This window comes from Hoplias malabaricus, chromosome 6 (assembly GCF_029633855.1).
Source record: "Hoplias malabaricus isolate fHopMal1 chromosome 6, fHopMal1.hap1, whole genome shotgun sequence".
In the NCBI taxonomy this organism is placed as follows: Eukaryota; Metazoa; Chordata; class Actinopteri; order Characiformes; family Erythrinidae; genus Hoplias; species Hoplias malabaricus.
In genome coordinates this window covers 38,351,109-38,364,104 of record NC_089805.1, presented here as the reverse complement: position 1 = coordinate 38,364,104, position 12,996 = coordinate 38,351,109, and the positions used below count along the sequence as shown (strand labels likewise).

Sequence of the window (12,996 nt, the reverse complement as noted above, 5' to 3'; positions counted from 1 at the left end):
AGGCTGCTGATCTGTGCTCAGTAGGCTGGAGGAGCTGAGCTGTGTTTGAGCCTCGGCTGTGGTGTGAGGTGTGCTGCCCTGACTGACTGCTCTATCTTTGCGTTAAACAGGTTGTGAAAGCCGGGCACCCACCTCCCCACCCCTCCCCTAAAAACGGCACAGATGAGAGAGGGACAGAGAGAGGGAGAGAGAAAGAGAGGCAGATTAAATCGTTTGAAGAGCGGCGTTGGGGTCGGGCAGGAGTCGCAGAATCGGCCACCTCTGACCGTCACCTTCGACCGTCTTCTGCTCAAAACGGACCGTGCCATGGATTTTTAGCATGGTTTCGCAATGGTCCACTGAAAGAAAAGACTATCAGATATGGACTTAAAGAACTTACTGAAAAGTAAACACTTTCCCCCAAAAATAGCGCTCTTGTGGATCTTAACGCTTGCGTTTGAAGTGAGGGGAAGATCGCGCTGCACTGGACACTATAAAAGGACTGTAAGCGGATCTTGAAGATACTTAGGTAGCCCTTGTGAACGGAAAGAAGGCTTTTAAATTGCCACATGTATGGGAGAGTATTTTGATGCTGGACATCTAGCTGCTTGTGCTATGGACTACTAAACTGACAGACTCTAAAATAAACTTGGGACTTTCCACCTCTTTCCCAAAAAAAAAACCAAAAAAAACTCCCTGCTCTGCAGCTCACTGTCCTGCATCGTTCAGCTTGAGGCCTGCATGCCTGGAATAGTGCTCTCGAATCCCAGACGGTCGTTCTGGCCCCCTGACTCTCTCCCTGTCTCTTTCAGATGGGTCCTGCTTGGCCCTGCAATGCCACTCACCTCCCTGCAATTCCAGCTAACTGCTAATCATGAGACCCAATCAGCTATATTGACCGAGCGAAGAGGTTTTTGGCCTGAATGCTGAGTGCGTCCTCTGTGTATTTGCATTATGAATGCTCTTGGACCCTGATGTCTGTTGCTTTGTGCAATGTGAAATTAGTCTAGTAGAAAGTAGGTAGAGATCAAAAATGGAGAAGTTTTAGAAGTTTCTCCATGTAGTGTTTGCCTGTGTTGGTGCAATGTATTTCAATATGATAAGAGGAAATATTTACAACGTAGTCCCATATCAAGAAAATAGTTAGAAGGTTGAAACTGTGTTGAAAGCCGTATGTGTTTTTTTGTTTTCCCATTGAAGTTATCCCTTTGTGTCTTACAGAAGCAAAAATCTGACATGCCCTCAAAGCAGCCCACCCATCCCCTAGTGTTTTGCGCTTTTGACAGCTTAGCTGCCTTATGTTCTGTCAGGATGGGTGACAGGTGTCATATGGTGCCCTGAAATGTCCTCCTCTAGGGGGTCCTGGGGGTTCCTATCTGCATGCTAGAGGGAAAAGCCCCCCCCCACAGCCCTTCTCTAACTACTTACTACTTACACATACTACCACACAAAAAACATTCCCTAGCTAGCGATTTCCATGCGTCTGAATGACTTTAACGCCCTTTAAACTTTCACCTCCGGTATCTTCAGACTCAGCATAGCACTCCTGCCACCTCTGTATCTATCAGCCAGAAGCAGACATGCATGATTTTTAGTGTAGCATGTTGTGGGGCTTTCAGATGCGCATATTCAACATCTGCTTATCACTTATACAGCCAGGGTGTGCATAATCTATTAGTTTTGTGTTATTAGTTTTTGTGTTGTTGTGCAGCTGTGCCACTGTTTTTCACGTGCCTATCATGCACCATAATGCCATTATCATTCATGATTGATTTTTATTCTGAAAAAAAATGGTATTTGCACTCTGCGTTTGAAAATATGTAATTTATTTATATATTTATTTATGTAAATGGTTCCGTTTTGTTTTTTTATGGCATTTCCAGTTCTACTTGTGTAAGTGTTACATGGGCTGAAATAGTTGGTGTTGCATTTGTGAGTGCATGCATGTGCAGTGTGTGAGTCAAACAGCTGTTGGCGTGTGCACTAGGGATTTTGTGTTAGATTGACTGACCATAGCTTTGAGTTAGAAATTCAGTGTTATTTCATATACTACAGGAAACCAGTCCACTTCTCAGGCCTGGTTTAGTAAAATATATAAGTGTGCAGCTAAGCTTAAATAGTGAGGGAAGACACTTCTACATGAGGATGATGGGTTAGCTACGATGTAGTGTATTGAAAGCAAACCTCCTCAAGCAATAAGACTGGTATCTAGTTTATGATGTCAATGTGTCATGAGTTTATGGTCATTGTCACCAACCTATGGGTTTGTGAAAGGCACTATGTCAGTTGAATTAAACATTATTGCTTTTATTGTTTGAACCCAATCTGTTCTGTTTAATATTCATGGGGGCTGTTGACTTCATGTGCACTCTTGTACGTGGCCCCGCCCATCAGTAGAACATTCCGTCCACACGTGGGATATGTTTTAGTTTCATGGTGCATTGCTTGTCTCAATTCTTCCCAGTTAGCAATTGTTCCCAAACTAATGATGGACAGTTTATGGTCACAAACATTTGCCAAACACATCCCTAGTGTGTTCGCATATGCGCGTGTGAGTGTGTGTGAGTGTGGTCTCAGAGCTGTGGCCTCTGCATTGTGCAAGCTTTAATAAACTCTTGACTTTTTCACCTTATTGCCGCTTTGATGAATGAGTCTCCGCTGGGCTAATTAATAGCACTGAGTGTTGGCTTGTAGTAGCTGTGTGTGTGTCCACCGCCTCCTTGTCGTGGCTGATTTATTTCAGGGCCAGCGTGCGTGTCCAGGAGGGCCTGCTCTGCTAGCTTGGACTCGGAATGGGACAAACAAGTGAATGAAAGAAACAGAAAGAGTAAATGAGAGAGGTGGATTCACACGAACATGATCAGTTTATTTCAGCTGGGGTGGACTCCAGCACGGATTAGTGCATTACTTTTCTTCCCTGCCTCCTTTCTTTCTCTCTCTCTCTCTGACTGTGTGTCTCTTTCTTCTTTGTCTTTCTGTTCTTTCTCCATCTCATTTTTCAATCTCACACTAGTCTTTCTTTGTTCATCTTTTTTCTTAATCTCTGTCTTTCCTTTCATTCAACATTTCTCTATTCTCAGTCTCATTAATGTTGCCTTTCTCTCTTTGTTCCTCACTTCTTAATCAGTCTCTCTCTCTCTCTCTCTCTCTCTCTCTGTTTCTGTATCTGTCTCTCTCTCTCTCTCTCTCTCCCTGTCTGTCTGTCTCTCTCTCTTTCTGTCTCTGTCTCTCTCTCTCTGTCTGTCTCTCTCGCTCTGTCTTTCTCTCTCTCTCTGACTGTGTCTTTCTTCTTTGTCTTTCTGTTCTTTCTCCATCTCATTTCTCAATCTCACACTAGTCTTTCTTTGTTCATCTTTTTTCTTAATCTCTGTCTTTCCTTTCATTCAGCATTTCTCTATTCTCAGTCTCTCATTAATGTTGCCTTTCTCTCTTTGTTCCTCACTTCTTAATCAGTCTCTCTCTCTCTCTCTGTTTGTCTCTGTCCCTCTCTCTGTCTGTATCTGTCTCTCTCTCTCTGTCTGTATCTGTCTCTCTCTCTCTGTCTGTCTCTCTCTTTCTGTCTCTGTCTGTCTCTCTCTCTGCTTCTCTCTCTCTCTCTCGCTCTGTCTCTCTCTCTCTCTCTCTCTCTCTCTCTCTGACTCTGCCTCTCTCTCTCTGTCTCTCTCTCTCTCTGTCTCTCTCTCTCTCTCTCTCTCTGTCTCTCTCTCTCTCTCTCTCTCTCTCTCTCTCTGGTTCTTCATGTGCACCGTCTTCTGTTTTTCCTGCAGACATCCAAACTTGTCACCATATTACTCCATGTTCTCTCTCTCTCCTTTCATCCTTCCTTGCTTCTCAGCGCCAAGCTCACAGCTCGAGAGATGGACTGAGAGAGAGAGAGTGTGAGTGAGGGAGCGAGGAGAAGCTTTCATGGGGAAATCTGGTTAACCGCATAACAAAAAGCCCAGTGTGCCTGGCAGCGGGCGAATAGCATTTGTGCTTATACAACAACAACGGCAACAAACCAGCTCTGCTCCAAAGACGCAGAGCTGCAGCAGTGAGGCCCACCAAGCCTGAGCTACACAGCTGACAGATAGAATCAACACACTGCTGCCAGGGCATAAAGACCCCAATCCCTCATACACACACCAGGGGTGTGGTGCACGAGTCCACTGGGACCACCAGTTCTGCCATGTTCCAGTGAGGAGAGCAAGTGTGTGCCTGTGTGTGTCTGTAAGAGAGAGAGAGAGAGAAACGGGGGTATCCTGGAAGAGCCGTAACCTTTTCAATGATGGGTGCCTTTCCTATTACTGCACTGACACAGGATCCAGTGGGATGATTTAATGGCGGCATTTTGTTTTTGCTGACTTTACTTCTTTTTTTCTTGCCTCCCCACCACCATTAAAAGAGAAAACGCAAGCACTCGAGGTGCGCGGTGTGGGAAGAGTGGCCAAGCAGCTAAAATCTATTACTCCGCAACTTCCTCCCTGTCTTTTATCCCACTGAGCTGACTGTGGTGTGTGTGTGTGTGTGTGTGTGTACGTGTCTAGATATTGGCTCTTCCTCCTCACACAAACACACACAGACACACAATCACACACCCACTCCCAGTGTATGCCTAAGAGATGACAACCTGGAGCTCCAGAATTTCCTAATTAGCAGAAGGCTGGGAGAGGGGTCTTTTTCTTAGACCGCAGCTAGTTTGCAGTGTCCACAGCAGCGTGGGCCCACCGCTGAAACTGCCCTTTTCTCCTTACGGCTAGTTGTCTCTCTCTATCTCTCTCTTGCTGCATCCTTCCACTGGTTTAGCATTCACTAGTATGTGGCTAACATCAAACAAAAGCTAATTTTTTTCATGCTAATTTAAACTGGAGGCTATACTTGAGTTAACTGATTATTTTTTTTCTTCATATTTTACTGTTTTAATCCAAATGAAGCCATATTCATATCATAAGAATTGAATTAGGTGATTCCTACACATTAATTCATTAGTTGTTTAATGGTACAAACCCGTTTACTTACATTAGCTATTTATATTGTGTTTTATAGCATATTTGAATGGGCCTCCAAATCGTTTACCACAGCCATATCAACACTGCAGAGACTGTGTCAATGTTTAATGTTAGATAGTATACATTTAATTGATATTGTATTGAATGTGTGAGTGTGTGTTGCTCTGTGAAGGAGTGGCGCCCCCTCCAGGGTGTATTCCCGCCTTGCGCCCAATGATTCCAGGTAGGCTCTGGACCCACCGCGACCCTGAATTGGATAAGTGGTTACAGATAATGAATGAATGATATTGTATTCTGAATCATTTTGGCCTGGTTCTGTTGGTAAGTTTGTTGTAAAATGTTGAACATAATGAATAGGCAGCTTGGTTTTACCAATAAATCCAATCTCAAAATACAAGAAGAGATTTTGATGTGACACTAAGGAAAAAGCCAAACAGCAGATGCCTCTGCAACAGTTTTTTCCAAAAGTGGGATAAGTGTCCAGCAGTGTCTGAGTCTGACTCGTTGTGGCCCCCTGGTGAATATATGAAGCAGTACGCCACAACTCTGACTTATTTCCCACTTTATACTTTCAAAACTTGTGCTGTTTCCTGGCTGTGCCGGCTTTAAGTGATTGAGTGGGCAGTTTGGTAATGAACTAATGAAAGCGACTTAGTGTGGACTAGTCTCTCTCTAGAGGACTATCTACAGCTGCTTTCCTGCTCTCTGCAAGTTTTCCTTGTCAAACAATAGCTTGGTAATAATACTGTTCCCATCTCAACAGTAAATCAAAAAAAGGGAGGTGCACCAAGGCCAATAATCCACTCCTGCTATAGAAAGGATTCACAAAAAGCCACGGGTGCACTTTGTCATGGCTAGCGGTCAATGGCCAAGCGCTTTGTGTTCTATTGATCTGTCTCACGTGGCCTCTCCCCAGGTAATTGCGCTGGACCCATGTGATAAATTTGCTGTATTTGTTTCAGCCATTTTGGAAAAGGTATTGGGCCAAAGCACTAAGGCGTGGGACTCACCTTCCCCTCGTCAGCGGCGTAGAACCAGACGAATCTGTTTTGCAATGATGCGTTGGAATAAGATTGAAGTTTTTGACAGCTTTATCACATTATGGCGCTGAATACTAAAGCACTGAGGCCAGCCTGCTTCCAGCGAAATGAATCTCTCTTTTAAAGCTATAGAAGTGCTGCGGCACTAAAAGTCTTTGCAGTATTGACTAAATGGCTGTTTAAATTAAGCTCTGAAAGTTGCCAGCGCAGTTCAAGAGTCTTCTGCCCTCCATCTGAATGTTATTTAAGGTCAGTCTGGAAATTGCTCTCACTCCACTGTAAATTAATCCACAAAGGGCCAATCAGAATCGGCATGCAGATTAATCCCCAAACAAGGAACATTTAATTACAGTGTTCAAACATTGCTGGGATAATCCTGTCTTTATTTTGGTGTTAAAGGGGTGTTTTTCAGCTGTGCCTTATCTACAATATAGTTCCCCACCACTGCCCCGCATGCTTGCTGTGTTGTCTTAGTACTAAATGTCCCCAAGAGGCATGTAACATATTTTGCAGGTTTCTCTTGGGCTATTTATGTAACAATCTAAAGACCAATTCCTCTAACTCTTACCCCTGTGGTGAACATGTTAGCAAAAGGCCTGGGTAATTGTTGTTATGAATTGTGCATTTAAAATATGACCACTGAATTAGGAGATATTTGAATAGTCGACATGCTAAAATTGCTACAATACAAGCTAACGCTCCTGCGCACTGCAATGACGTTATACTAATGCCAGCTTACTCAAATTCTACTACTATTGCTTGAATATCCTCCTTTGGCAGTTTGCTGGTCTGGATGTGGTCGATGTCAATTGCAATTCAGGCGCACATGCAGCGATATTGATATTTTGGACACATGACCTTGTAGCTCCAGTGGTATGTACAGGACTAATGTACCCTGGCCAAAATGGCCGACGGTGTTCTCATAGACTAGATAAGCCAGGTTTTTATATATATATATATATATATATATATATACAGGCATGCTGCTACAAAACAATACCACCACTTCAGAGGTCTGTAAGGTGCTTCATTAAAAGTAAAAGGCTACACTGAATCATGCCTAATTATGCTATGACATTTTCCTAAAGGTATAGCAGCAGCAATCAAACACAGAGCATGTGCATTTATCTGGCTTACACTATTTACGTCATCAAATACGTAACACGCATCGTCCAAAATACAAATAACACATTGACTGCATGTTTGGCGCAAAGTCTTCCGATTGAATGATGCTTAATGTGAATTCTTCATAGCGTTAGTCTTTAAAGTCTTCAGTCATACAGTTTTCTCAAAGTGTTTAATAAATGAGAGTTTTTCAGACTGTGTTTCCACTGTATTACACTCTGGATATTGGGGTGTATATGCTGCATGATGACCTTTATTTGTAACTAGAAAGCAGTGTTTTAATGTCAGTCTGAATTTTGAGGATATTTATATCTAGGGTGACCAGACGTCCTCTTTTACCCGGACATGTCCTCTTTTTTAGACTTAAAAAAATGTCCGGGTGGAATTTCACAAACGTCCGGGATTTTGTTTTTCTAGAGTTTACATAGAACTTCGAGAAGCGTTTCGTTCACAAACTAGTCCCGCCCTCCCCTACTCCGATTGGTTCGCTTGAGTGAGAAGGGGGCGTGGTGAAGTAGCCTAAAATCTTCTGATTGGACGGTCTGACTGTAGAGCTACCGTTATTGGTCGATAACCTTCTCTGTAAACATTTAATTGGTCAGCCTCTTTTTTTCTCAAATTGTGGGTGGTTTTCATATGTAAGATTCTACTCTCTTAATCTTATGTTGACATTGCAGGCTTGTCCTTCATATCAGTTTATATTTCTACCCCATTTACACAACGAGTCATTTGTTTCTCATGAAAAAGCGATTTTCCTCATATATCTTATATATCAAGAATATAAAATTCATGTTTTGCTCCTTTAGTGTAAGCTCTGGCTGATGAGCAGCTAAGGAATTTTAACAGCCTATTTTACTCATTATCAAATGTGGCTGTAATTCTGCAGCTATCTGTAGGCCTCATGCTCTGTTTGAATATTTTCATGCAGTTTCTCAGAATAAGTCTTGATGTTCACTTTAATCACGGCGCCAGAGCCAGCTTTGCCCTTTTCTGTCTCTTCTTAGTTCCCCCGCAGGCTTAAATATTCCTGGAATCTGACTGATGTTAGAGATTGTCAGGACGCTCCCTTGAAAAGAAGGACGTGATTGAATTAAGAATGATCCAATAACTCGGCTCACGCGGCACCAAATGCCCACTTACTTAAACCTATCCCATCACTGTTATCTTGCCAAGATCTGGGATTGTATGATATCTCACTAAAACGTCCTTTGATTAAATTGAGCTGTCAGGGCTTGGCGGTGTAACGGCTGACCGCGTGGGCTCGGGGGGCGCCTGCCGCGTGCCCTTCTCTCTGCTGGCCAGGGGGCCGCAGCAGGGGGTCTGTAAGAACTCTCTCGGAGATTAAACAGTAGATGAAAGGGGATATGCCTCGCGAGCCGAGAGGAACATGTGTCGCAGACAAAAGCAATCAATCGTGTTTTCCCCTCACCTCACATCCCAATAAGATTAGCTCAATCAATAGGCTCTCTTATGAGTGATTGGATTCTGTCTGGGACTGGAGAGGGGCAGGAGAGAAAGGAGCAGCTCAATTTTCCCAATGATTAAAACAGGCCTAAATTGCTTTGATAGCATCAAGGACCTTCTTGTGGCCGGGTCTGTAAGGGCAGTCTTGGGAACAGATAGAGGCCGGGCGCCTGCGTATGACAGATACTGCGCAGGGATTAGACTGACACGTCGGCTCTGCACCGACAGAATCCTTTCACATGATTCATGCAGTGGCCCAGTGGCCAGACAGGCCTCAAGGTTAATACACTTCAGGATCTCTGGTCCTCGTGTTTACAAAAGCACTACACAACCTCGTACAAACTGACTGGGCTGTTTTTAATTACTTGGTCATAAAGGCCTGCAGAAATGAACACGTGTGTGTGTTTTTATTTTATTTTATAAATAGCTACCATTGCATTTTCACACATTTTACCTACAACACAGGAAGGAGGAATAATCATCATCAATATTTCACTACTTTGAGTATTTACAGAAACTCCAGGTGGAAGAGCAGGGTTCAAGGCCAGAGCTGGGACACACTTATTGGTCTACGTCTGCTTTTCACGTCAAGCTGTGGGTTAGGTTTTTTGACCCTTTCAGTCTTGTCTTCACAGCCGTAATGATGTGTGTTTGTTGCAGAATCTCCTATCACTGGTACGATAAAGCACTACTAGTGTTAATAAAACATTTTGGAATATTCTGATTAGTTTTCTCCAGTCGACATTATACTGTAAGTCTGTAACAACTTCACGTCTGCACTTTTGAAAATGTTGTGACTTTGTTTTAATTGGCTGCGGAAGTAACTCCTGGGCGAATTTGAGAGTGAATTTATAATTAAAGCAGCACACTTGGGCGTTTGTGGTATGCACCTGAAGTTCTAAGTGCATGAAAACAACATCCAACTGAAAGGTTAAGCTATTTCAGTACTTAGGTCTTGTCATTTTGAATTCCAATTAAGCATAATCATCTGTCCTCCGCCCGCTCGGGCCTGCATCACTGAGCAGTGTTTTAATTCAAAGATGTAAAGGCATGATACACAACAAACATTACAAAAGGTTCATTAAGGCAAAGTAATTAAAGAGGTAAAACGGCAAATCGTTGCGAGCTGCGCTAATAAAAATGGAAGGCTCCTGTGTCTGGGGCGGGGCTTAAACTTTCTCCTGCTTTATTCGCCAGAGTGGAGGATTCATATGAAATCAATCGGCGGCTGTGTGCAACAATAGCCGTGTGCTCATTAGCACAGCACACACACACACGCACTGCTGGTCGTTTGTCTTCTTTTCACAGGGCGGCCTGGAGGGTGATTTAAATTCTTCTTTCCTGGGCAGATATGCTCTCTCAGCCCCCTGTGTGTGTGTGTATGTTTGTAAGTATGTGTGGATGTTTGCATCCGTGCATTAGCTCACACACTGAAGTTAGTCTGAATTGGAGCTGCATCTACATCTTCCTAATGGAATATCCCTTTATCCTTTCTAAAACCGATATCACTGCCGTGCTGGTTATCATCATGATTATGATTGGTATACACTGAACAATCACTGGGTAGAAACGGTTACCTTATATCTACACCCATTGTCCGTTTTATTGCTCAATTGATTGATAATAGAGAGACCTTTGTAGTTCTGCAGACTGTAGTCAACCTGTTTCTTTGCATACTTTCCTATGCACATTTAACTCTGCTTTTCAATGGAACGCCACAGGACCATCATAGAGCAGGAATGATTTGGGTGGGGGATCCTTGGATCATTCTCAGCGCTGCTGTGACAATGACATGGTGGTGGTTTGTTAGTGTGGTCTGTGCTGGTACGAGTGGATTAGACACAGCAGTGCTACTGGAGTTTAAACACTGCGACCGCTCAGTCCACCGTTGGTGTTGGTCATCCTAGTTCTCCTTCAGTGTGCACGGGTTGGCGGGATATTTTTGGTTGGTGGACTTGTCTCAGTCCAGCAGTTATACCAAGGGCTTTAAAAACTCTAGCAGCTCTGCTGTGTCTGATCCATATCAGAATGATCCACCACCCAAATCATACCTGCTCTATCTTTGTCCTGTGGGGGTCCTCACCATTGAAGTTGTCTTACGTTATTTTACATATGACTTTTTCTCTTTAAAACTATGCCAAAAGAGACATTACAACAATAAACGTTGGATTTTATTTAACTGTTTGTGTATATACGCTAATTAAGCCATACACAATTAAACACAATTTAGTGCTCGTAATGAGGCAAACCCACACCATGTATTACACTGAATAGGCACAAATACACTTACCTGGATCAGGTTGTTTACATTAGAAAACTGCAACAAATGTCTGACTGGAAAAGCAATAATCGTTTAGCCAACTGCTTATTGTATGCCACAAAACAACTCCCTTTACGCACTCCTAATGTTATGATGATACATTTTAATAGCTGTTAAGCCTCCCAAAGAGAAAGCTTTATACCAAGCTTGTGTAGCCTTCTCTGAATTTTATAAACAGTGTACACTTGTTACCTCATTTATTTAGTAATTTCTAATGGAAAACAATAATATAAAAGGGCATTAGCACTCATTAACTATTCCTCTAACAAGTGACAGGAGGCGTTTATCGCACACAGCAGTGGGACGTGAGCAAGGCACGCTTTTCCTCACTTTCCATTTTTTTTTTCCCCCCTGCTCCTTCTCTTCAGAGGAGATCATGTAATGGAGGCAGCTTCGAGTTGACAGTCTGTCGCTGAGGGCAACCCGTTTCCTCATTGCTTTGTCACAATAAATATGTGGTTTAGATTGTGAAAGAAGCTCTGAGTACTAGCACGCCGGCAGTATACCCCATTAAAACAAGCTCACCAAATAAATGAAGAGATATGAGCTGTTTTATGGCAAGGGAGATTAAAATACTTGATATTTTATAGAAGTGGAGGTTCAAAAGGACTTGCGCTGATGTTGCATCAGCTTTGTTAAGCATGAATGAAATTGAATTTTTAGTTTTACTCCAGGTTTTTGATGACTGATCTCCTGTTAATACCTGCTGCAGGCTTCGTTGTCCATGCTGGAGGAAGACTTCCACTGACAAATTCACTGCTGTGTACATTTAGAGAATAACCTCTAATATTTTGCCAAGACCTGCACCTGGATTTTTTGGGTTTGACATTTGAGAAATAAGTGTAATTTGAGAACTGGTTTCCCAAACCCAGATTAACACATTGACTGAATAAACTGGGGTTTTTTTGACTTGTTGTTTGGTTAAAACAAACAAAGTTGCAATCAAATTGAAATGGCAACACTTACATTTAAATCGACACTCTTTCAAACTCAGTTTCAACATTAAAATCATTAATAAATCAGCTGTGTGGTGACCAAATAAACTACTTTCAGTTTTGTGGAGAAATGACTTCTCGCCTTTGCGTCCCATAATAATATCTCTTAAAGCCTGTGGAAAATCCACACTGGCAGGAGATATTAGGAAGCCTTTGACTTCCCCCTGCTCCATAGTGGAGAAGCTCTGTCCTGATCAGCACAGCTTATACTCTGAGAAATATTAGGTTGTCATGGTAACCACAGGTGAAAGTTGCCTTTTTCCATCTCTCAAGGGCCCCCCTGAGATGCTCTCTGAGGTTTTGAGGAGCTGATCTGGCTGTTTGGTTGGAAACTTCATGACCTTCTTATTGGTTTTCATCAGTGAAGTATTAGCCTCAATTCACTGCACCAGGTATTATTGCAAATTAAAATCTAGTCATTAGAATGGTGGATTTGTGTGTGATTAACGAGTTTCTGAGGATGCATAATCAAGCTCAGTTCATGTGGTAGCGAGAATCACTCGTGCTGTCCAACAAACTAATGCAGCAGTCAGCTCTGCCGTGTGAAGACTTGCCATCACAAGCTTGTATTTTCGTGATGTCGCCTTTTTGATGTAGTTTCGATCCCAGCCTTCATGATTTTGCTCTGTGGAATTGATTGAAATGGAATCTGCTTCCAGGGAGCATTCACGGATGGGAAGCTCCTGACTGACAGCATTGGGCTTCAGTGCCTCTTTGCCACATTTTTAGTGACATCTGAGCAGTTGTAAGCTTTGGTAAACTTTGTTTGTACTTTGTTTGGTTTGTAAAGAGCTCTTCTAAAGGGGGAATAGGATTGTTTGGGTGGTAATTTAGTAGGTAATTGCTATGCTACATCATATCTTTGCTTGATATGTATATGCTATGTGATGTTTAACCTATGAAATGCCAAGGAACAATCTGTGGGTCCAGGTTTTCATTTCTCAGCCCTGTATCTTAAGAAATACTGAGTCATCTTTCATTGTTTTCTTGGTTGATTATTAAGCCTTGGATGACAATAACACTTAAAAGAGGTGTGACAAACGATATTTTAGTCTTAAAATAAAATCTAAACATGTGGGAATATG

The 12,996-nt window shown here is 42.6% G+C and overlaps 1 protein-coding gene across 2 annotated transcripts in view; it reads left to right on the top strand.

Annotated features, from left to right (window-relative positions):
- Positions 1–12,996, top strand: part of phf14 (PHD finger protein 14) — an 81,152-nt gene that overhangs the window by 44,247 nt on the left and 23,909 nt on the right. The window contains exon 17 of one of the 2 annotated variants that reach the window (XM_066674240.1): positions 111–2,601. The exons of the other annotated variant lie outside the window; for it this stretch is intronic. Within the exon in view, the coding sequence (XP_066530337.1) occupies positions 111–117 (7 nt within the window). The 3' untranslated portion in view covers positions 118–2,601. Of the gene's footprint in view, positions 1–110; positions 2,602–12,996 lie in introns of those variants that run through there. 2 annotated transcript variants of the gene reach the window in all.